General features: G+C 42.3%; 1 protein-coding gene and 2 long non-coding RNA genes across 3 annotated transcripts in view; all 3 read right to left on the reverse strand.

The window, feature by feature from the left end:
- Positions 1–1,175: 1,175 nt before the first annotated feature.
- On the reverse strand, positions 1,176–2,491 carry LOC130130074 (uncharacterized). Its single transcript, XR_008812096.1, has 3 exons — positions 2,462–2,491; positions 2,190–2,272; positions 1,176–1,805 (listed from the first exon to the last, which is right to left on the reverse strand). It is a non-coding gene; the product is annotated as an uncharacterized LOC130130074 (long non-coding RNA).
- Positions 2,492–2,553: 62 nt separating this feature from the next.
- LOC130130075 (uncharacterized) lies at positions 2,554–4,850 on the reverse strand. The gene is made up of 3 exons (XR_008812097.1): positions 4,760–4,850; positions 2,959–3,074; positions 2,554–2,583 (listed from the first exon to the last, which is right to left on the reverse strand). It is a non-coding gene; the product is annotated as an uncharacterized LOC130130075 (long non-coding RNA).
- Positions 4,851–13,413: 8,563 nt separating this feature from the next.
- LOC130129500 (collagen alpha-1(XVIII) chain-like) overlaps positions 13,414–25,859 on the reverse strand; it is a 94,181-nt gene continuing 81,735 nt past the window's right edge. Inside the window, exons 32-44 of the mRNA XM_056299046.1 lie at positions 25,659–25,700; positions 24,279–24,306; positions 23,199–23,267; positions 22,963–22,988; positions 22,755–22,856; positions 22,417–22,561; positions 21,902–21,966; positions 21,511–21,639; positions 18,313–18,360; positions 18,153–18,215; positions 16,296–16,493; positions 15,858–15,973; positions 13,414–13,700 (exon numbers count right to left, since the gene is read on the reverse strand). Coding sequence (XP_056155021.1) covers positions 13,499–13,700; positions 15,858–15,973; positions 16,296–16,493; positions 18,153–18,215; positions 18,313–18,360; positions 21,511–21,639; positions 21,902–21,966; positions 22,417–22,561; positions 22,755–22,856; positions 22,963–22,988; positions 23,199–23,267; positions 24,279–24,306; positions 25,659–25,700 — 1,233 coding nt within the window. The 3' untranslated portion in view covers positions 13,414–13,498. The remainder of the gene's footprint in view (positions 13,701–15,857; positions 15,974–16,295; positions 16,494–18,152; positions 18,216–18,312; positions 18,361–21,510; positions 21,640–21,901; positions 21,967–22,416; positions 22,562–22,754; positions 22,857–22,962; positions 22,989–23,198; positions 23,268–24,278; positions 24,307–25,658; positions 25,701–25,859) is intronic.

Raw genomic sequence — 25,859 nt, forward strand, 5'->3', positions numbered from 1 at the left:
CACAGTACATGTTACAATAGACTACAGCCCCCCTATGGCTTGTAGTATAGTAGGAATAGTATTAAGAGGGTATGGTGAATAAACAATTGGGCTGTTGCAGCTAGAAAAGCGCTATATAAAATGCAACTTGATTGATTGATTGATTGAAAGAATGAAGACACTGAATATCGATGTCGAACTTGTCATATTGTGCTGGTGGAAATCCAAGTGTCAGCCGAAGTCAGCCATGAACACAGAAGAAAGTATTTTACACTGGATCTCAAAGGTATTGGTACAACCTACATTTCTTGTCCATCTAGCCGCTTCTGGTGTGGGAAAATGGCGGCGCGAATTCACGTTTACAGTGGCCTCACCCAGTACCGGTGTGGGAAGACGGAGGCGTGAACTTATGTTTGCGGTGACCTCACCCAGTACCGTCCATGCAGTGTCTTTGTCCACATCTGCGTCTAAGTTTGTCTTCGTTTAATGGCTGAGAGAGCTGGTGCTGGATCGGCTGGGAGAGCTTGGTCTGCCGCGTCCTGTGGGCCCAGGGACCACGGCCCTGACTGCTGCTGTGCCCGAAGAGGAAACACCAGGGGCGGTCTGACAGGAAGTGGGGCAGGCTAAGCTAGCTTCTAGCCTACGCAGGCTGGCAGTTCCGATAACACAGAGGGCGGTCTGGCAGCGGCGTCGCCTAGCGTTGACTGTGTTTTTAGTGTCATTATGTGGAGTGTGGGGAGGTGTGTTGAGGGTGTCTGGCTGGGAGAGCTAGTGTCGGATCGGCTGGGGGAGCCTGGTCTGCTGCACCTGGTAGGCCCAGGGACCACAGTCCTGCCAGAGCTGTGCCCAAGGAGGAAACACTGAGGGTGGTCTGACAGGGCACGGAAGCAAGGCGTGCAAACTGCTAGCCCATTCCGAGTGATTTTATTTATTTTTGTAGTTTAATATATGTGTTCTTGTAATTTTTGGATATGTTTTTGTCTTTGTGTTGCACTGTTGTGGGCTGGGAGAAATGATATTTCGTTTATTTTCATGCACGCAAGTACATGACAAAGTGTTCCTCATTTGTGGTTTTTCTGATCCTGCTATGTCCAACAGAAAAGTTCACACATCTGTTATTTGCTGTTGAAACGACAACTTTAATCACCCATTATTGACAAAGTGCTGATTATATATAATCACCCATCATTGGCAAAATGCTGATATCTCACACACACACACACACAATTCTACATTGCTGGTCATGTCATTAATTGTCAATACCCCTCTACCGAATGTGTAACATCAACTATGAATACACACGAGTAGAAAATTTACTAACATTTCCATTACAGCAGAAACTATTTTAATTGAGTATAATATTATGGCATAATGGTTGCAAGAGCAGACGCTGAGTTACTGTTTGGCCAAAGCAATCTTTCCTTATTTATTTATTTATTTTTTGGACTTCAGCTGTGGCTTAAGCAACCTGTAGTGATAAACATTCGCTGATATTGCTGCTAAGATATCAAAACCCCTGTTTGAAAACATCTCCCAGAACAAGTGCCCCGCCAAGACCAGATTGAGCTGCAGAAGAGTGAGCATGGGGTTTTCCTGTTAAGGCAAACAGCCTCTTTGGTCTGTTGCTATCATCGTACTGATGTCGATTTCTTCCTGCACCAAAACCTCTCTGGCCTTCTTTATCACGTCCGGGGGCAGGGACCGGGTGCGACTGATGATCCAGGCGTTGTCCAGATGGAATAAGTTGAGGATATTTTGGCAGGAGTACACAACCGACACAGACGAGTAGTCAGTGAACAGCACCCACCAGGGAGTGTTGGGAAATACTAGGATGGTAAAAGAAGAGCGATGCGTTGACTGGGAACATGCATTTATTACATGCACCTGTTCTAAATGTCTAAAGGTCTAAAGGCTTTGGTAGGATTGTGGAGGTAAATACCAAAACAATTTTTGCATTAAATTTATCTTAAATTCCTCATTCAGTATTTGTGAAGAAACAAGGGTCTAGTGTGTAAAGCTTTTCTTTCACATGTGGCCTCAAGTTAAATGTGTTAAGCCCTTTTTAAGTTACTTAGGACTTTTTGAAAAGTGCTAATATTTTTTATTTTGTGCAAGGAGTCATTTTGTAGGTATGGTGGCCAAGGCATTTAACGGTGGCTATTGGACCGATACAGTATTTTGGAGCATAAAATAAAGAGAACGTGGCTCACTGTAATAGTACTTAATTCCCATTCTAGCCGGTTCGTCTGTTCCCTCGTACACCGCTCCTTCAATCGTGTCTACCCGGTTGTCTCTGGTTGAAAAGGGGGAGAACAGTGTTGGTCAACCAGCGGATTAACAATTCTTCTAAAAATGGACAAAAACCACCAGGGGGCGCTAGTGATGGGACCAGAGAGACACTTTTTTTTTTTTTAGAAACCTGAATGCAGTGTGGTTTTATAACAGATCCAGGGCGCTTATCTGGCACTAGCAGACAACTTACACAGTCTCGGAGAAAACTACGTGAGCGCTGCCGTCGCTGATTGATTCAAAATTGGCCTCGGTGCATTTCCCTTCCCCATACATGCATGGGAGCTTCTCGATCTCGTACCACCTTCCCAGGTACTGTTGGAAAGAAAAGGTGGGTCAGGAAGGGAAGAGTCCAGTTTGTCCTGAATCAAAACCATCACAGAACAGGACCAGAACATACTCAAGAAGTTCAACACGTTTATATAGGAAGAAATACCCACAGCAAACCAAAGGAAATGTCGGCTCCCAAACCAGGATGCATGAGGGGTGTGTGTGGGTGACCATGCGTGTGCTGTGTGGGACTTTTTAAGTGAAAAGAGCAACAGAAAGAAGCAAACAGAATTCTCTCTCAGAAGGTTCCTGAAGACGCTAATGTGTCACATTGAATCAGCTCACAGCATTGATTAGCAGATATGTTCTGTGTCTTTAGGTGTGTGTGTGTGTGTGTGTGTCCGTGCGTGAAAATTTCACCCGCTGAAGCGAGAAGTTAGACTGGACGTTTGGATTCGGACAAGGCCCCCACTGGAAGGTCTGGGCCGAGACCAGAGGAAAAACCAGAACCAGGAGCGAGACGGGAAACATCCTTCCTTAACCGAGGAGAGAAGAAGACATGCTGTTAACCACCCATATCAGATTTACCCTTGGCCTTACTGTTGGGACACGACATGTTTTCTCTGTATCACTCTAAAGAAATGCATGAGAATTTTCTTTTTCTTTTGTGTTTTCTCCCTTTTTTTCTCCCCAGTTGTACTTGGCCAATTACCCCACTCCTCCGAGCTGTCCCGGTCTCTGCTCCACCCCCCCTCTGCTGATCTGGGAAGGGCTGCAGACTACCACATGCCTCCTCCCATACATGTGGAGTCGCCAGCCGCTTAGTTTCACCTGACAGTGAGGAGTTTCGCCAGGGGGACGTAGCGCGTGGGAGGATCACGCTATTCCCCCCCCCCCCCACCACCACGCACAGGCTCCCTGACCGACCAGAGGAGGCGCTAGTGCAGCGACCAGGACACATACCCAAATCCGGTTTCTCACCCGCAGACACGGCCAATTGTGTCTGTAGGGACACCCGACCAAGCCGGAGGTAACAGGGATTCGAACCGGCGAGCCCCGTGTTGGTAGGCATGGAATAGACCGCCACGCCACCTGGAAGCCCATTAGAATTTTACTTTTCCACTATAAATTGCTGTCGCCCTCACTGTTCACATGAAATATCTTTGCTTTTACGTCTTCTTATACTTGCAGTTTCATCTTCAGTAGTTTCCTTTAAGGAACTCTGTAACTGTGTTCAAGAACGGCCTCAACAACGACGGCCGTTTTTTCACGCTTCGTTTTGCAGTGCATGACAAACACGAAACCGTCTGCAGTCGCTGAAAAGCAGAAAATACCCGCAGTCACCTGACCGCCTGGTGTTTTCCCAAGGTGATCCCACCTGTCTTTGTTCCTTGGCGACTCACATGGGTCCACTTACACACACACGAAGCGCCGTCATGAGAGGCGTCCTCTCAGCCAGGTCATATGATGAGAAGCTCTTTTAAGCGTTTTGTGTTTGGAACAAAACAAAACAAAAAAAACCAAGCCAAACCCAGGGATCCTGTTACCAGTGGTCACCCAGAGGACAATAGAGATGGAGGCAGAAATATAACAAAACCTCATCCTCATACACAGACACGGCACTGTTGAGAGGTTTTAGGGAACGCAACATGAGACCTATTACACAAGTACTGTCATTTTGTTCATTTCTGCTCATGTCCAGTGGCCGCTTACGAATGATTTTACAACAGATTTTCTAATAATTATAATCTCCTATCTATCCCCCCTTTGTTGTGTTTTATTACCCTTACTTTAGTCTTAATTTCATTTTTATTTCTGTTACTTTTGGTCCATTTCTTATTGTAATTTTTGGAATGGATTTTACCTTATCTTATGATATTTAGTCTGTACTGTCCATCTACAGTTAAGTTAGCATGACTTCATGGATCACTAATATTAGAAGCGAGCAAAAAGGAAAACAGTTTGAAGTCCAAAGGTCATACTCACAGTGACCTGCAAAATAGACGTTCCTGATCATTTCCATGTCCATGTAATGATGACGTGTGCCAGAGAATTGATAGAGAGGGATAGGGCGGTTTAAGGTAAGGGTAGGTGCATATACTTGATTCGGTTGTTTGGCAGTAGTTGTGTTGTCATCCTAACTGACCTCTGAAGAACATCTCACAGATTACCAAGTCCGTGATCTGATCAAATATTCACTTACTTGGAAAGATGCTCTCACCTGTGCAGCTTTGAAAAATCCCAGCAGGCTGACGGCGTTCCTCCGGTGTGACTTAACTCTTCTCAGAGACCGATGAGACACTACAGGAGTGTACCTGTGGCAGAGCTCACGTCCAGGAATAGTAGGTTTGCATGGAGCTTTTGTTTTGGCCACACCTTTATAGGCCAGTACGGCCTTTGTATTGCTGGTGCGCGTACACGTAGACACGCGCAGACACACATACACACACACACACACACACACACATGCGCTTTTAATTTGTGTACCTAGAAAGCTGAAGAGCTCTGACCAGAATCTTCACTTGTTCTCTTTTAAGATTTCTCAGAAATAATCATTTAACCCTTCTGTTGTCTTCCGGGCAAAAATGACCCATAACGGTGTTTAACAGCAGAGAAAAGACTCTACAATGATGTTTTTTTTTAACCTGAAATTTTATGACTTTTGCTAGAGTGATCCCAACATTAGAAAAAGTGAAACATTGTTTTTGTTCAGGCAGCACGGTGTCGCAGTGGTTAGCGCGGTCGCCTCGCAGCAAGAAGGTTCTGGGTTCGAGCCCCGGGGTAGTCCAACCTTGGGGGTCGTCCTCTGTGTGGCGTTTGCATGTTCTCCCCGTGTCAGTGTGGGTTTCCTCCGGGGGCTCCGGTTTCCTCCCACAGTCCAAAGACATGTAGGTCAGGTGAATCGGCCGTACTACATTGCCCCTAGGTGTGTGTGTGTGTGTGTGTGTGTGTGTGTGTGTGGTGGCGGCCATCACACAGGGCCGACCCTCACTTGTGAACAAGACCCGAGATACTTGAACTCCTTCATTTGAAGCAACAACTCATCCCCAACCCGGAGGCAGCAATCCACCATTTTCCGGTAGAGAACCATGGCCTCAGACTTGGAGGTGCTGACTGTCATCCCGGCCATTTCACACCCGGCTGTGGAGGTCGCGTTCTGATGAAGCCAACAAAACCACATCATCTGCGAAGAGCAGAGATGCAATTCTGAGGTTCCCAAAATGGACACGCTCCTCACCGTGGCTGCACCTTGAGATCCTGTCCATGAATATCACAATAATCAAGTAGAATTTAAAAAAGAAATTAGGTTTATGAACAGGTTTTTGGACCAGGTAAATGATCTTTTTTCAACCTGAAATTTAATGGCTTTTCCGAGAGTGGCCCCAACATTAGAAAAAGGGAAACGTTGTTTTTGTTCATATTTCCATGAAAGCTGTTTGACCCGAAGACATATTTGGGTCATGTTTGACCCTGTAAAAAGGAGTGGTGTCCACTGATTAAATGCAGTCCTTCTGCACTGGGAAGGGGGAAAACCCAGATAGTCACAAAGTTTGTGATGAATGGTAGGTTGTTTCTTTGTGCAAAATAGATTTGGGGTTGAAAATTAAATTAAGTTGCTTTAATTTAGAGGTTGAATGAAGGCGGGTCATAAAATGACCCTTAAAGAGATACTTGCATCAAAATCCGACTTTTCCTGTTGTTAATCGATGTAAGGAGTGTGGACGTGATCGATGAGACAAACGGTAGCCCTAAAATCACATTTATAGCCGGACAAGCGATATCGCCGGCCGAGTAGCTGGTTTCCAGTTGGTGAAAATGTGGTAACTTGCTGCATCACGAATTACCATTAGGATAGAGGGTGTGTCTGCAGCGGGACACTATAAAAGCGGAGATGCACCCCCCCCCCCGCTTCCTTGCTAGTTTGGGTTGAAGTTGGCTTTGCTAAGACTTCATTATCGATCTTGCGAGCCGTATTGCTATCTATCTATCTGTCACCGGTGAATTTATCGTTTTTCTACGGCAAGCGGTTTAGCCCCAGTGTTTAGCCCACCCAGCCACACCCACACGAGCAGCCTGAATTTCAGTAGCCAGTAGCTATGACATCATAAAACTACACCTACCTTTCAGTTGTAATGCAAACCACCCGTGTTAAAAATGTGCCCAGAAACAGCATGAAAGTATCTCTGTAACACAAGGGCAGTATACAGGGTTAAAAGTGTGTGTGTGTTTTTTAATAATGCTTTTATTGCTTTGCAGTATTTCAATCTTTTTTTTATTGTATTGGGTTCGTTGTATTGGAGTTGCATGGATAACTATTTTTGAGAAGACATGTAACTAAATTTAAAGAGATCATATCATGCCTTTTGAGTTTTTCCCTTTTCCTTTAGTGTGTTATATAGCTGGGAGGTACATGTCAAACGTCTGCAAATATACAAAGTCCAAAATCTATGCCAAAGGGAGTTATTCTCTCCAACAGTAAACACTGCCTGAAACGCCTCGTTTGTAGTCCAGCGTTTTCTTCCGTTACTTATCTATCTATCTATCTATCTATCTATCTATCTATCTATCTCATCTATCCATATTTTGATTTTGATATATTTTATTAATCACCATGGGGAAATTCATTCTCCGCATTTAACCCATCCTAGCTGTGTAGCTAGGAGCAGTGGGCAGCCGCCATGCAGCGCCCGGAGACCAACTGCAGTTCGTCTTGCCATGCCTCGGTTAGGGGCACAGACAGGAGTACTAACCCTAACATGCATGTCTTGTTGATGGTGGGGGAAACCGGAGAAAACCCACCGCAGACACGGGGAGAACATGCAAACTTCACACTGAGCACAACCTGGGATGACCCCCAAGGTTGGACAACCCTGGGGTTCGAACCCAGGACCTTCTTGCTGTGAGGCGACAGTGCTAACCACTGGGCCGCCCAAAAAACAGTTAAGCTCAAGTGATGATATCCCAAGACAAAAGCTTGTCAAACTATGGTCTTCTTGGTATGTATATATGTTCTCGCAGTACGGTCTCCTTGAGTAGTATTATAAGCATTTAATGTACGCCATCATACAAATAACTGACGATACAGGATGACGTCGTTGGGGGCCAGCAGAATAACATTTTACTAGCTACCTAACCTTTGTTTCCTGATAGCAGATTTTTTTCTCCACTTCATGGCATTTCCCATGCGTACACTAACAGGAGCATATATAGAAACATTTGTCTATACGGCTTGTGATTGAAAGCAGTTAACAAGCGTAATCTTAGTTGCTGCTGCGGATGTTTGTGCTACCCACTCTCATATTTTGGATCGTATTCAGGCTTAAACATGCACGGATGGATTTGAGAAGTTGCCATTTTCAATCAAGCACGAGAAATTATGTTAGTTAGTAGGTTTATAGTTTGTTTGCAGAACATCTTACACCGGTTTTTGTTTCTCCGTCGAGCTCTGTTTCCCAGCGTCCCCTTTGCAGGCTTCTGGAAGCTGGCCAATCAGAAGAAAGCAGTGGGATTTATGGAGCCCTTATCGCGTGATGAAAGTTGCATTGTAAACAAGATGCATGTGCAGAGGTGCTGGATGACAAGCAAGTGAGAGCTAGACAGCGTTTTTCTCATATGGTCGGAGCAGGTGGTTGGAGAATGGCGTGTTTGATTCCCGGAGCGGCAAACTCTGAAAATGGTGAATTAAGGCCTTATGAAGTAGAAGAAAATCAGAGAAAATGGGCTGAAGTAAGGTCGAAGAAAACTAGGAAGAAGAATTCAATGTCTAGTGACAGCGAGTTGGAAACACAAAATGGATTGAAAAAAGCAAAGATGGGAGATGAGAGTAAAGAGTGGAAAGTGATTATTGAGTTTGGACATCATTCCAGTGGCAAGTTGCATCCAGTGAAACTCACAAAAGCTATTCAACATGAGATTGGGCCTATTAAGCAGGCAAGGTTTTTGAACAAATGGAGATCGTTGTTAATGTCATTCAATGCGATAAGATATTGAAGATGAAGACGCTGAATGGAGTCCAAATTAAAAGCCATGTTCCCGGGACAAATAAGAAGATATGTGGAGTAAATAAGTGGAGTTCCCTTAGATATTAGTCTGTAAGAACTCGGGAAGGAAATTAAAATTGGGAAAGTGTCAGTAGTGAAGCGTCTTCTAACTAGATATCAGGGTAAACTGGTTGACAATTTCTCAGTTCTCCAGTTTGAGGGGAAAGATGTCACAGAAAGTAATGATTGGGTGCATGAGATTCCCTGTCAGAGAATATGTTCCGAAGCCATTGAGATGCTTTAAGTGTCAAAGAATAGGACGTGTAGCAGATCAGTGTAAAGCAAAATCAAGATGTGCTGGAGCGCATGAATATGGTGGATGTGCAGCTGATGCCAAGCTGAAATTCTGTAATTGTGGTGGAGAGCATAGTGCAGCTTTTCAAGGGTGTGAGGTACAAAAAAGAGCAAAGGAAATCCAGAGATACAAAGTGCAAAACAAAAGTGCCGTACGCTGAAGCAGCAAAGCAAATATCACAAAGCATGGCAGTAAATTCACAACTAACTACAAACATAATCTCTACAAGAGGTTTTCCCAAACTACCACAGGTGCAGAAGATGAGTCCTCTGACATGTTTACTTAAGTGTGCAGTAAAAGATGATACGTTGTTTGTGGATAAGTACGACTTTGTAGCCTTTATGGCAGGGGTCAGGAACCTTTTTGACTGGGAGAGCCATAAAAGCCAAATATCTCTAAATATATTTCACTGAGAGCCATATAGTATTTTTAACGTATAATAAATTAAATATGTCTTACTTTTAATGCGACTTCTGGTGCTGCATGGTGCGTATCGAAGGGCCGCTTTATATTTGACCGTTTCATCGATGCATTTTATCATTGCATATTAGACATACCGCAGATCCTGCTCTCTCCACAAATGCAAATTCCTCTGCGCACGCAGCCTGCAATGCACGGTAATCATCGTCTTTTGTTTCTTTCCGCCATCTTTTCCGTTACAAGGGTTGAAGCGGATAAACTAGTTGGCTATCTGATCAAATTGATTTCTTCACCTTTACAATGACCCGGACATGCTCGCGAGCCATTGGTTCCCGACCCGACCCACGGGTGACCCGTGACCCGTGACATTTATCTTCAAAACTAATTTCTGTTTACTTTAAAATGACACAGTATTATTAAGAAATATCACAAGTATTTTAAAATCAGTTCCAAACTGATTTTTTTTTCCAACTCAAAATTGTCTGGGAGCCATATGCCGTCACCGGAAGAGCCATATATGGCTCGCGAGCCATAGGTTCCCGACCGCTGCTTTATGGGGAAGGTTGTAAATATTACTTTGCAACAGACAAAAAAGAGGTCAAGGCTGAAGACTAGTGGAAGCAGCAGATGAATATTTGGGTGTAAAGGATTTAACTGTAGAAAGGTTACATGATATGCTAGCTTCCAATGATGGCTTCTCACAATTTGGTGATTAGTATAATGGTTCTCCTTATTCTACAGTGGAATGCAGGAAGCCTTATTGCAAATGGCCAGGAATTTAAATCATATATACAACAGTTAAGTGAGAACCCTGGTGTTGTTTGCATACAAGAGACATGGCTGAAACCACACAGACTTTAATATTAGGGGGTACAATTCAATAAGACAAGACAGGGAAGGTGGTAAGGGAGGGGGATGTGCAATCTTTATCAAAGAAGAAATGTCTTATGGTACGTAGGTTATTCATTCAGATGCAGTGGTTGTAGAGTTTTGGGTGGCTAAAAGGAAATTTGTTGTTATACACCTATATAATCCCTGTAAAAGACTTAAAATAGAAGAATTAGGCTTGAACAAGGAAATGAGGTAATATGGTGGTGATTTTAATGCTCGTAATACATTATCAGGAGGGGAAACAACATATTACCATGGGCAGATAGTAGAGGAGCTAATGGAATCAAAAGGATTAGTTTGTTTAAATAATGGACAAGGTACTAGGCTCAATTTTAGAAATGGAAGAGAGTCTGCTATAGATCTAACTTGGGTTTCTAGTGAATTAGCTGCTGCTAGCAGTTGGGAAGTATTGACAAATAACATCATTGGCAGTGATCATTATCCGATTGTAATCAAGTTTGATATGAGTGATATGATTCAGTTAGAGATGGAATTTTGGTAAGACACATTGGGAATCAGTTACTAGTCTGTGATTCAGACATTGGTTGGTGAGATTGATATGTCAAGAAATATTGATGAAATAAATGAAGATATTACTTCAGTTATAGTTAAAGGTGCAACTCAAGCGATTAGGGATTTGGTAGGCCTAATGTGTAAAGATGGTACCATGGTGGAATGAAGAATGCTCAGAAGCTATTCAAAATAGAAACAGATCATTTAGAGAATTAAAAAAGATGCATTCCTTACAGAATTTAGTAGATTATAAAAAAAAGCTTATGCATTGGTAAGGAAAACTGTCAAAAGAGCAAAAAGGTCATGTTGGAGAGGATTCTGTTCAAATATTAGGAGGACAACACCATTAGATAAAGTATGGGGAATGATTAAAAGATTAGGGGAATCAGACAGGAAATAAATTGTTACAAAATGGGGGGGGAGCTTGCTTTTGCTAATATGGAAAAGGCAGAAATGTTAGCCAAGAACTTTGTTAAAGTCCATAGTTCAGATAATTTAACAGAAGAAGGTAAGATCAAGAGGCAGCAAATGTTAGATGAACGCCCCAATGTAAATGAGAAAAGAAATGTATCTTGAGAGTATTTTGGATGTACCTTTTTTCATTCATGAGTTGAGAAGGGCGCTAAATAAGTGTAAAATGACTGCCCCTGGAAAAGATAATATATGTTATATAATGCTGTCTAAATTAAGTGATTTTGCTTTAGGAAGGCTGTTGGAGCTGTACAATAAGATATGGGAGGAAGGCAAGCTTCCAATAGTGTGGAAAGAGGCTGTCATTGTTCCTGTCAAAAAACCTGGGAAAGACCTTACCACTCCAGGTAGTTACAGGCCTATAGCTTTGATGTCACACATATGCAAAATTATGGAAAGAATTGTTACAGAAAGGTTGACATCCTACATAGAAAAAAAGGAATTACTCGCTTCATGTCAGAGTAGGTTTAGAAGAGGGTGTAGTACTTTAAATCCATTGTTATGCCTGGAGTCGGTGACATCAAGAAAGCGCAAGTAAATAGTGTGTTGTGGCTGTTTTCTTTGATGTGGAAAAGGCTTATGACATGATGTGAAATGAAGGACTCTTAATCAAATTGGATATTATGGGTATTGTATACAATTGGATTAGGGACTTTTTATGTGGTCGTGCTATTCGAGTTTGTGTTGGGAACTCATGTTCAGGGAGATATGTAGTTGAGAATGGAACCCCTCAGGGTAGTGTGATTAGTCCTCTTCTGTGCTCCATTATGATAAATGATATATATATATATATATAAGCAGGTAGGTCCAGATATTGGTAAGTCACTTTTTGCAGATGATGGAGCAATTTGGAAAAGGATATAAAATATGTTGTGGGAAAAAGTTCAGGAGGCAGTTATAGAAGTTGAAAACTGGTCTCTGATGTGGGGTTTAAGTTGTCAGTAGAAAAATCAGAAACTGTTTTTTTTCACAAGGAAAAGGGTATGTGAAGATGTTGGTTTAAAGCTCTATGGCCAATTCCTTGGACTATGGGTGCATGAGAGGATCACATGGATAAATGTAAAGTTTTGAATGTTATTAGATGCTTGGCAGGCACTATGTGGGGGGCTGATACAGTTGTATCATAAGATAAATAAGGATTTTGTTTAACTGTGAATCGTGCAAAGCTACTCTAGTGGAGCTAGCATGATACGGCTGTTTTAAATCAAACTGAAAAGGGGTAATTACCTCGACCGTCTCATTTAATTGGGCATCCCTTTTTGTTAAAGCTAAGACATACCCCCATTTATTGAAAGTATCTCAGCTGTTCATTTGCAGTTGTGTATGTGTAAAGAAACACAATTCGCAGGTTAAGAAAAAAGAAAACTTTATTTAACAAAGCACCAATATCTATACAAAACATACCTTTTGACTTTGTATTTCTTTTGGTTTATCATTACATATTGTTTGTTTGCTTGCTTGTGTGATTCTACGCCTTTTTTATTATTTTTTTTTACATTTGGTAGATTTTAGTCAGTGTTGCCCAGAAATTTTTGAAACTTTATAAAAACAACCGAGAACAATTTACAAAAAAAAAAAAAGACATGAAGCAAAAAAGAAATAACAGTCACTTTGACAAAAGAAAAACAACGATAAATTACATTCTTAATTTTATTCATCTGATTTAACGTTATGTGCGGTCACGGTATAAATAAATCACTGAATTTAAATTAAATAGTCTACTGAAAGGAAGTACTGCTAAGGTGTGAGATCATTGGATGAATGAAAAGGTCAAACAAAAAACATTCCTCATTGATGAGAAATGTAAATGAAAAAAGAAACAATTCGTTAAAAAAATGAAATACAGTGCATTATAAACTGGTTGTTCCATCGTCGGACTCGAGACATTTTAAGTTGCTGTGACCTAGTTTTGGCTCTGGACTCAGAGTAAACCTTTCATTGTGAATGAATGATGTATGAATTTGTATTATCTGACACACAAAAAGAAAGTAAATCCATGACTCATGTAAACAAAACACAAGCCTTTTGAAACCTATCCACCAATTTTGAAGGCAGGTGGAGATCCATGTGCCCTCTCTTGGTCTCTATTTCAGTCCATGAAGGGACCGATTTAAAGAGTGAACAAAATGCACTCTTACAAAATTATGTGTCATTTTCAACACACCAGTGTTTGGGGCAAAAAAAAAGTGTTTTAACACAGCATAAGCTGACAATAATACGTCGTGTCGTCATAAGTTAGACGCACATTTCAAGATTGTGAAGTTTCGGTGTTAAAACCAGAATGGCCGGAATCTCTTTCGTCGGTTTGCTTTTTTCCTTTGGTCAGCGTCTACTGGTTTTTGTGGGTCTCGATACAGAGGACAATGTATTGGCTTGAACAGCTGCGTGTCTGCTGGCCCAGCAGCAGGCCTGAGGTGAGGCTGGATGACAGGCCCATGACCGACATGTGGTCTGCTCGCCACGCCTCACAGTGCTTGTCGACCACGCGAAGCCCCCTGTTGGTGGAGCCGTGCCAGATGCTCTTCTGAGGCCTGCCATGGTGGATGACACAAGTTTCATCAATCTGAGTTTTAATCTTACAATAACGACTTGACTCACTGATTCACAGACAGATAGAAAGAGAGGGAAATATAGTACATATATATGCTAGTGCAATAACTATTTCCCAGACCACAAATTGTACCTGAGTATAAGTTGCATGCAGCAAAAAAATGCGTTATGAGAAAAAAAAAACATGGTGGTACCATAGAAATTGAACGACAGTAGAATGGACATTCCAACTCAAAGCAACATAGCAGGATGGTCAGAGTGGCGGCCATTTTTATTTGAACCACTGCCATTGCAGCGGCCTAACTTCTATGTAAACCGACTTGCGGCAAGTCGCAGGCTCACTGAAGTGAGGTCCCCCCCGCTCCTTTTTCTCCCCAATTGTTTCCAGCCAATTACCCCACTCTTCCGAGCCTTTCCAGTCGTTGCGCCACCCCCCTCTGCCATCGATGACTACCACATGCCTCCTTCGATACATGTGGAGTCGCCAGCTGCTTCTTTTCGCCCGACAGTGAGTGGGATGTAGCGCGTGGGAGGATCACGCACTTCCCCCTCCCCCCTGAACAGGCGCTCTGACCGACCAGAGGAGGCGCTAGTGCAACGACCATGAAACATACAGACAGACATGGCCAATTGTGTCTGTAGGGGCGCCCAACCAAGCTGGAGGCAACATGGGGATTCGACCGGGATCCCCATGTTGGTAGGCAATGGAATAGACCGCTATGCTACCCGGACACCTTGAAGTGAGGTTTGCAGAAATTAGCAGTGGAATAGTATGTACATTTACGGCCCCCCTGATGTGTGTTGTCACCATAACAACAATCGCCTTTCTTTTTTTTTTGTGGAAATACTTAAGTGACCACGGCAAACAGTTCAGTGTCCATTCTACTTATTCCATTTTTTTTGTTCAATTTGATTCCCCCCCCTTTTTTTCTCTCTCCAATTTTATCTGGCCAGTAACCCCACTCTTGCGAGCCATCTCCAGTCGCTGCTTCACCCCCTCTGCTACCCAGACACCTTGAAGTGAGGGTTGCAGAAATTAGCAGTGGAGTAGTATGTACATTTACGGCCCCCCTGATGTGTGTTGTCACCATAACAACTAAAAACAATCGCCTTTCTTTTTTTTTGTGGAAATACTCAAGTGACCAAGGCAAACAGTTCAGTGTCCAATTACCTCACTCTTCCGAGCCATCTCCAGTCGCTGCTTCACCCCCTCTGCCGAACCAGGGAGGGCTGCAGACTACCACATGCTTCTTCCGATACATGTGGAGTCACCAGCCGCCTCTTTTCACCTGGCAGTGAGGAGTTTTGCCAGGGGGACGTAGCGCGTGGGAGGATCACACTATTCCCCCCTCCCCTGACTGACCAGAGGAGGCGCTAGTGCAGTGACCAGGATACATACCGGTGATCCCCGTGTTGGCAGGCAACGGAATAGACCGCTACGCTACCCGGACGCCTCTCTCATTCAATTTCTATGGGTTATACAGTATTTTCAATTGAGTCCCAAGATTAAACAGTGACATCTAGTGGCCTTGGTTGGAATGCAGCGTATTGTCCGACAAAAGTACATTGTACAATAAGTCGCAGGACCAGCCAGAGGAGTTAAAAACCAGTAACTTATAGTCCGGGAAATACGATATTTTCGTTTATTGTCTTACAGTGGTGGTATTGAATCAGGATGAAATTTAGATATTGTCACATCGTGATACACAATCTTGCTTTCTAATTCAATGATACCGAGAATCTTTTATCTAAAATCTCTCACAAAGTGAGGTCTGAAATATTTGAGGGAGTATAATTTGAAAACTAGTTTTGGTTTGATGTTATACTTTACATTACCAAATAGTTCAGTGTGATGAACTTCAGTTGGATTCATAAACATGGTATTTTTGCGTGCATAAGAGACGTAATACATATCAATGTTGTATAAAATTCTCTGATTATTGTGGTAATGATATTGCCCGCTACCACATACATACCTTCATTCGTACATGCTCACATGTATATTTACACATTCAACATAAACATGCATACATATATACAGTTAGCTGAAAAGACAGTCAGACTAACAGACGGATTACAGAGGTGCTTCTGCACACACAAACGGATAACAGAAACAACTGGCAGGCGAGACTACTAACCAGAAGGGGTCTGCTAGTACGTCCCGTCCGTCAAAAGAGTAGATGGGTATCCTGGCATCGATTGGCCCCCCATCACCAGTGAAAATCGACCGCCAATTCCTAAACATCACGTCCCCCTGATTGATGGGACAAGACCGATTAGAGGAGGTCAAATACTGAAGCTGATGTACACCATGAACACTGAAAACTATTCAGACTGTAAATGGAAAAAAAAACAATTAATACTGTAGTATTTCTATTTTTTCCTGCGACATCAGGACAACTTAAGATAACTTTAAAAATTACCCCCCATATTTTCTCTTACAGTCTATGGCCTCTGGTAGAACATACAAAAATAAAAACTACAGCCCAAATGTAAGCGCCATCTGGTCGCTAGTTCTAACTTTCCACTCCACGGTGGTACTGCATGTTTCTCCAAAACCATAGAAGAAGACTCACCCTGAGGTTGGTGATTGGAAGTGTGTCGCGGAAACCCGGGTACACCACATGGACCAGGTCTTGTTTGTGGGAAGAGATGAAGGCTCGGTAGTTTGGCGCCAGGCCCATGGCCTTGGCTTGCTCGTAACACAGCCGGTCAGCGGTGTCTAGTCCCGTCATGTCCCCGGAGTGAGGCTGGTTCAGCGCCACCAGGTTGAGCTGGAAGGAGGAAGCAGGACAGGAACGAGTTAACGGGATGACTTACTGTATGTAACAAGCAAGCCGGAGCGTTACCCAGGGTATCGTCACCTGTACGGGGCTGTTTTCAGCGGGGAATCTCTTTGATCAAAATCATTCATACTTGCCATTTTGGTTATTTTTTTCCATGACAGTCATTTAAAATTGAAAAAAGTTGGCGAATAACACAACCTATTTGCCTTGTTTCTAATCTGCATTTAAAAATAGTGCAATTTAACACACTAAATGTAAGCCTGCTGTGTCCTGTAAACTCTGTGCTTGAAAGGTTCTTCTGCTAAATATATTTAGAAGTGCTGCCATACAGTTTTTGATATTAGTAGATAGTATACACTCCATGTTAAATGATTTAAATGTCTCTGAAGGGCGAATAAAGGAGATATCAGCATTATCCTTATTTTTTTCAGGTTTGAGAAGGTCGATATAAAACATGATGTGTAAGATATAACATAAGAATTTACCGCCTCTAGGGAGGAAGAGACGCTTTATTTATTTCACTGTGACACGTCTCTGAGGTTTTTAAAATATTTCATTTTCACCAGGGTCCAAAATTAACACTCGCTAGTTGCCCAATGCGGATAAATTTAGCCTTTGGAGACCACATGCCACTCTGGCCAGTAGGAAAAAAAAAATCTTGGAGTTGAAATGAAACCAGCTACGTGGAGATTTATTGCGGGAGTGCAGCCCCCCGGGAAATAAAAGAAAACAGGTGAACTTTGGGCCGAAGAGACCATTGCTGCCAACGCAAGCGCTCCCTCCTCGTCTCATCCACTGACACCATCATTGAGCGGGAGACAAATAAGGAGGAGGAAAAGCACTCGGAGAGTGAACATACTACTACAGAATAAAAAACATCAATATGAACTATGAATCTGAACTTACTACTGTAATTGTAATATAGTCAAACTCCTTAATAAATTATCCTTCTTGCACTTAAAGGCGAATACCACTGGATGTGTTACACTTTAGTGTTTAAACAGCTGAATTAATATTTCTGCATACTGTTAGTGTTACTATCATATAGAGAATCGCATGTGAGACCAAGATGACATGTTAAATAGTGATAATAGTGAATTGCAAAAGTTAAAAGCAACATTTTTTTTTTAGGATCCCCACCCTTTCTCCCCAATTGTACCCGGCCAATTACCCCACTGCCAAACCGGGGAGGGCTGCAGACTACCACATGCCTCCTCAGATACATGTGGAGTCACCAGCCGCTTCTTTTCACCTGACAGTGAGGAGTTTCACCAGGGGGACGTAGCACGTGGAAGGATCACGCTATTCCCCCTCCCCCTCCGAACAGGCGCCCTGACCAACCAGAGGAGGCGCTAGTGCAGCGACCAAGACACATACCCATATCCGGCTTCCTACCTGCAAACATGGCCAATTGTAACACGGGGATTTGAACTGGCGATCCCCGTGTTGGTAGGCAATGGAATAGGCCACTACACTACCCGGATGCCCCACAATATATTATTTTTGGCTGGTAAAATATCTGGCCTGTAAATTTTTCATCTCCCAGCCACCTTGGTAGGTAAGCCAAAGAGTCCATTTTGGACCCTGCATAGGATTATTGAACAAGAAAAGTCACTTTGATTTGGCCTCAGTCTTGTTTGAACTCACCCTCTGTGCAACTGAACGTATTCGCTCCATCGTGTTGCCTCTCGTGTGTTGCACAGGTCGAGGCTAAATGGAAAGGTCAGAAGTCAAAAGGGGGGAGCGACACTTGATACTAACCAATGCTCATTCAAAGTGATGAACAACAAACATGAGCAGTATTTACCTCATCTTGTGGAATGATGTTGTTGGGGAGGTAGATCAGACTGCCGAGCTGTGGAAAAGCACAGGGAATAAACAACACAGTCCATTATGTGACAAATCTCAGGTTTGTTTCTTCATCGACGGCCAACAAAATTTGCACATACAAGGAATGTGACTTGATTATAACGACATAACCAGAATGTTTTAACACAGAGAAAAACTTTAAAAGTATCTACACACCTATGTATGAAAATATCTAGTATAGTAATATCTAAATATCAAAACTTGTAAATACCTAAGTTGGCATGTAAGTAAAGAATGGCAGGTCCTGTGGGCGTATGTTTTCAGTTTCTTAAAATTGAAAAGAGCAGGATAAACTCCAGCTCAATAGAATAGGTTCCAATTTCACCGCCGGTACAAGCAAACAACAGTAATGAGCTGAAAGGTCAGAGTCCAAGTTACCCATCAACAAACCTTTGAGAAGTTCAAGAAAAAATTAATCTAAGTCGAATGATTCAAAGGCCGTTTTGTGTGTGTCAAGTCAAACGTTATTTATTTAGCACATTTAATACACAGGGCAACACAATGTGCTTTACATAAAATGACAATGCAATTGCAACTCAATCATAAAAGTGCAAATACAGGAATTGGTGCAAAACAAACACCAAAAACTTAGCCGTGGGCAGGTTTAAAAATTAAGGTTTTTAACCTGCTTTTAAATATGTCCAGTGTGGGGGCCTCTCTCAGGTGCCCAGGCATGACGTTCTACCTACTTGGGGTGTAAATACAAAATGCAGCTTCCCCTGCTCTAGACCTAGCACGGATGATTAAAAGACCACTGCCATTGGACCTCAGAGTTCTTGCTTGTTTGTACGTAATTAGCAAGTCATTTATACAGTGTGGTGCAAGGCCATGTAGCGCTGTCTATACACTTTACAGAATTTTAAAATTGATTCTCGTTTTGATGAGGAGCCAATTCAGAGATCTAAGAACAGGTGTAACGTGTTCATACTTTTTAGTTCCAGTGAGAACACGGGCTGCTGTGTTTTAAATTTTTGTCGCACAACTGATTTTGGGAGGCTGATGAATAGACCATTACAGTAGTCTTTTCTACTTGTTATAAATGTATGGCTTAATTTCTCACAGTCTGATTTTGATAGAAAGCCCCTTAGTTTTGAAAATTTTTTAAGATGGTAGAAGGCTGATCTTGTGAGATGACTGATGTGGCTCTTAAAATTTAGATCACCGTCTATGATTACATCGACATTTCTGGCTTCACTTTTGCACTCCAGAGACAGAGAGCTGAGATGAGATGAGCTGCGATTGTCTGTCTCTGAGTCTTTGCACCAAAAATTACTGCGCTGGCAAGCGCGAATGGGGGAGCCCCTAGAGCCAAGGTAGTATCAACCAACAACACGTTAGAATAACCACAGTTCAGTGCAAGGATCGTAGAAGATGTTAGAGCAAAGAACCAAAAAACGCTTACCAGACAGTAGTACTAAAAACACACGTTTTCGTGCAAATGCGGTGTTTCAGCGCCTTAAAAGTCCTTCAATATTGCTGAAAATTTGTATGCATTATGTTTCAGTACAAAATAGGGAGCCCACAAAATGTCAAGCCCCTAGAATGTTTAGTTTTTGTGTAGTGATGGCTCGAAATTTTCCGTAATTCAGTGTAAGATAAATACGACAACGGGATAGACGGTTTTTTAACAAAACCATAATAGATACAGCCTTTTTCGACCAGGAGTCTGAAAGATAATCGTTTGGACAGTGCACTAACAGCATTGAGAAAATTCTATGACTTCATTGTGACTTGTCAAATCAGAGAATTTTATTATCGATTTTTGCGAGAACCACACTTTTACACCCAGAAGACGTTGAGATATTTTTTATCTATTTCCTTCACAGAGGAAATCGCACTTAAAGTTAGGCCCAATTTTGACGAATGTGGGCCATCCCTGGGGTTGTGGACCACAATTGTTACCAAGGGTCTACATTGTGCATTGAAAAAAGTTAAAAGTCGAATCTTGGAAAGCTGCATGTAATGAGGCGACGTACGTGCAAAAAGCGAAATCTCAACAATATGCTGTTAGTGTTGGGTTCCTAGGTATGTTAGTGTTACGTACCTGAAGTCACTAATATGTCACAGCTGATGGCTTATGATATAATGTTGCTATAAAAAGCGGGTTAAAGTTTTAATAAGATATTTATAATTACGCCCTACCTTTCTTAGTTCTCGTATTTAGTGCTTGAAATACAAGATGGCAAAAGTGTCCTGCAATATACTGAGTAGCTCTAACCGTAAATTATCACGTAATAAGCCTCAATTAAAGCTCGTTAAAGTCGATGTTAGCAAGCAGCGTGTCCCACCTTATTACTCAAAGACAATATTTAATGGGGTCAAGTTTCTAGGTTCAATGGTGACACTGCCGTGTCAGGGTGTTTTTCTTTTAGTAACAATTTCTGAATCTTTAACGTAAAGATCTGTTGGGTGTATTGATAAAGGCGGTACCATGCTTCAATAAATAAATGAAATTTCCAGTAAAGACCTGTTATATAATCAACGTAACTTCAAAAAGGGATCATATCTGCCAATAGATGTCCACTTAACGCTGCACACCTACGTGACTTGCTTCTGCCCCTCCAACTTTTGTGTAAAAAGGATGACATACAATATTTCTTACAAGTTACCTGCCGAAACCTCCCCACCCCACGACCGTTAATAACGGTTTTAAAAGTGCGTTAAGTACCTTGGTTTCTATACATACAACACCTGTGGCGGTGATCCAATCTGTAAATATCAATACCTAAAACCTGGTGTCTATTTTTGCACCATATGCTTCCAAAAAGATTGATATTTAACCAAAAACCAATAAATTGGTTGGGATTATGAATGGGGGAACCTAGTGCGTACTGCATAGGGGCAATACCAACGGGACCTGGGCGGGATTGTATTATAACGGAAATGGTAGTGGTACGGAACTCTGGTAAAACAGAACCGATACTCGGACGGGACTATAAACGGAATTATGGTACGTTAACGGGACTGCTACTTCATGAATTTTCCACATTCCAGTTTGATTTTAGTTGTCAACGTTACTCGACACTTTTATATTTCAAGCCCATGAGCTTATTACTGCACTGAATTGTAAGTAAGTCAATTCAAAACGTGTTTATGAAATTTTAGATTGGGGAAAACGGAAATCCTCAGTGTTTACCTGTATCTCTTTCCATCCCTGTGGCACCTTGACGAAGATGCTTCCTGTTTCGCTGATGTAGGTTAGTGTTCCCTCTGCATCCCTGACCGTGTGCTGCATCATACTCTCACGGGAAGAGAAGGTCCTTAGCTAAATGGCAAACACAGGATCAAAAATTTAATTACACACAACAGGAAACAGATATGATGCTGGAATAAGCAAAACTGACAAGGGGGAAAGTTTGTTGTGATATTTTGAGAGTTACTTTAAATTTGAACTTTTTTAGCTTTGGAGCCAGCAATGTCCCTTGGTTCAAACAGGATGGACAGAAGTATAGATAGATACTATGTTCAGATTTATGAATGAGAAACATTGTTAAGAAAGATGAAACCCAAGCAAAATTCTTACTTACAGCCGCCGTGTTACCAGGAGGTCCTGGGGGTCCAGGGGGTCCAGGCTGGCCAGCGATGGTCAAAGCTACCACAAAAAATAAAAACATCAAAATATTCTTCATATCACACTGCCTTTGGTCTTTGCTTTCGTGCTCAAGGGCACAGTTGTGTATAGTCAGATACTGATGGAGCTGTAACTGAACCTGCAGACTTGTCATGGTGTTATTTTTAAACAGGTGTTGCTACCGCTTAACTAATAATATTTCCACCTTTTGCCACTTCTGGAAGTTGTTAGCCCTCCATATTGTGCTTTGCAAATCTGCTGTCATTTTGTTGTGTAATGACCCTTAAAATATGGAGACTTGAATTTCAAAAGAATAGATAACGGTACTGACAGTGTAGCGTTAACACTGTTGTTGTATCGCTATTAGTCTATGCCACCAGAAAGCCACTTGGTTGACACAAGCCAAACGGCAACATTCATATCATTGGTATATTTAATGTAATCACAATTCCCTTTTGAGTAGGTGTTTACCTGAGCCAAATCTCGAAGGTAGTCCAGGGGGTCCAGGTGGACCAGGGGGCCCAGCAGGACCAGGTCTGCCATACCCGGGGTTTCCAGGGGAGCCAGGCACCCCTGGATGGCCTGGAGGACCCAGCACTGATTCTCCTTTAGGGCCCTAACACAAAACGCGAGGGTCCTCAATTAAATCCTTGCCGGGCATATTTATGTTGGTACATCTGCATGATCTACACCATAATCAGAGTTCAGATTTCTGGAAATGATTCTATCAAAATAAACTGCAAAAAATGGTCTACAACAAATATTTAAGATAAGAGATGACTGTGGTTCCTATGGAAACCGCGACTCACCACCAGTCCTGGTCTTCCTGGGTTACCGGTATGTCCAGGTAACCCAGCTTCCCCCTTCTCCCCTTTATCTCCCTTCATACCCAGGTCACCTGTCTCCCCTTGCTAGCAAACACACATCACAAAAACGAGCGCACGTTTTAGAGACATATTTAGAGACAACTCTAAATATAGTGGTAAAAAATTGAAAATGTAAAAATATCAAACTTACCCAACCTCGTCCGAAAAGTAACGTATCTGCACAGAAAGGAGAATGAGATGTAAGAAACATACAAACCTATCTCGTTCATGACCAATGATGTTTGTGCAAATACTGACTGAATATTTATAGATTTTAAACTCCACATGGTTAGAGACAACAGATAATATGCATGTCATACTATAGATAAAATATATTATAATATAGACAATATCTATAGGCTAGTGCTATTTGAAACAATGACTCACTTGTTGGGGCAGGTATTCCAGGGAGACCCCTGTCACCCTTTTCTCCTTTGGACCCCTCCTGACAGTTTCCTTGAGGGACACGAGGAGGAAGTCATTACTGATACGTAGCATGGTCATAATCCACTAAGCCTGGCAACAACTGATAATAGTGGCTGGAAAATGTAATAAAATATCTCTAAATGAGAAACTATGACTAATGCCTGTTCATAAGTGTTACTATGCTCAGCATCAATATATCAACATTCAGCACCATTATTATCAGTAAAAAAAACAAAAAAAAATTCAAGTTGCTGATAATTTTACCACCATCAGATAATTATGTCTTGTTGCATGCTCAATAATCCAGGTAAGAAAATCAAATGAGGTTGAATCAGTTCATCTGGATACAATGTTTGTTGACATACATTGTATCTAGATGAACTGTTCAACCTTCTTTAATCATGTAATGTAACTATGCTGTTATAGCCATTATCCGAACCGCTTATCCTGCTCTCAGGGTCGCGGGGATGCTGAAGCCTAGCCCAGCAGTCACTAGGCAGCAGGTGGGGAGACACCCTGGACAGGCCGCCAGGCCATCACACAGGGCCCACATACACACCTAGGGACAATTTAGTACGGCCGATTCACCTGACCTGCATGTCTTTGGACTGTGGGAGGAAACCGGAGCCCCCACACAGACACGGGGAGATCATGCAAACTCCACACAGAGGACGACCTCCAAGGTTGGACTACCCCAGGGCTCGAACCCAGGACCTTCTTGCTGTGAGGCAACTGCGCTAACCACTGCACTACCGTGTCGCCTATGCTGTAATAAGTTCTGGCTTTATTCACTTTTTGACCAATTCAGAGATTTATTATAATTGAAATGTTGTAATAACAACATCTGGCTGTTATTACATAAACAGTTTGTTTCTATTTGGTTGAAATATTAGCATTACTTTTTGTTCTTCTTTGAATTCATTTATATGGCGTCTGTGTAAAATGTATGAGTCTTACGATATGTTGTAGTAAAGATATAACTCATAACTTAGATGCACATGAGATGAAAAAGAGCCTTTTATATGAGAGATTCTCACTAACCATTGTCAACGGTCCCGTCGGCGTTCAGCTGCACACAGACATAAAAAGGACAAACACGTTACTGGACACGTGATCGGAGCTAGAGGAAGGTTTTCATTTCATTCATCGTATTTATAATTTTCAAGTTGATCAAAGCGTACGCACAAAACTCATCAGATTTAATTCAGATAGATGTGCTTAAATCAGGGTAAGTTTAGCTGTTAAAAAAAACAGGCAGAGAGGCCGTATCTACCTGACATCGATTTAGACACTGAGTCGTCACTTTGCCCGACTTGACATGCAGCATGCAACGAAACGGAGGCCTTCCCTGCACAGGCGTCAGGGAGGGAAGGTCGGGAACCACGAATGCCATAATGACGCATGCGTCATCAGGGAGGAGAAAAGAAAGGTGTTCAGTGTGGCTGATGCAAGAGAGAAGGAGTGCGTTTTGAGTCGGACAGGTATGTGTGTGTGAGAGAGAGAGAGTGAACAAGTAAAGGACTGAAGATTGAAAAAAAAAAAGGTTAATAATCATCCCTGTTAGATTCCAAAGTCAGCTTCCTTCGCCAACAAGGAAAAGAAATGTGTGGTGAGTAAACGGAGAGAGGCACAGAGACTCAGGTGGAGAGAGAGATACCGAGGGGAGCACGGTCTGATTTCACCGTGTTGGTGTTGTTCCCATGACATCATAATTAATGTTGCTCCACGACCATCACTGCAACGGACCAATCATGTTGTGATATCATACCTTAATGACACGGGGAAAACGACCGGAAAAATACCAAAATTAACCTAACATAACTTCAACCTAACCCTAACCTTACCCTACCCTAAAATAACCTTAACCTAACACTTACAGCTAACCCACAACCTAATCCCACAGCCATCTTTTTCCCCGTGTCGCAAAGGCACGACAGCACAACAATGTGATTGGTCCATTGCAATGATGGTCCTGGAACAACACCAACACAGCGATATCAGATACACCCCGAGTGGAGGAGGTGTAAAAGAGAACAAACACTGGAAGGAGGGAACAAGGTGACTGAATGGCATTGTGGAGAGAGATTATCCATGCAGGCTGACAAGGACTGATCGGGGTAAGCGGGCCCAGAGGGCACCGCCCCGCCTGTTTAACATGAGCCCATTGTAAACTATGGATCCATCTTTACAACCGACTCTTACACAGCCTAAATTAGAGCCAATCATAGATGTGTTGCATGGTATCCCGTAGAATTAAACATCCTGGGCCTATAATTTATATTTTGTCATATATGAAAACAATTGATGGCAGATGTGTTTCTTGAACTTGTACCACTATCCAGTGGTGCAGGCTGTAGTGAAAGCGTGTGTAAAGTGGTGTCCATGTTTCACAGGGCGATAACCTCTCTGTCAGAAACTTACAGCCTTCTTGCAGTGGGGTCTGGGAGGGATGGGGAAAACTGTCTTGAGAGAACAGGAGGGGGAGAAGAGAACGTGAGCAAAAAAAACAGCTTGTACATTTAAGTTTAGGAGAGGGAAACGAGACCACGCACACACACACACACACACAGGACAGACAGACAGAGATGTATGGACATATAAAGAAAGATGACACTAATAATA

The sequence above is a fragment of the Lampris incognitus genome, chromosome 19, assembly GCF_029633865.1.
Source record: "Lampris incognitus isolate fLamInc1 chromosome 19, fLamInc1.hap2, whole genome shotgun sequence".
Classification (NCBI taxonomy): domain Eukaryota; kingdom Metazoa; phylum Chordata; class Actinopteri; order Lampriformes; family Lampridae; genus Lampris; species Lampris incognitus.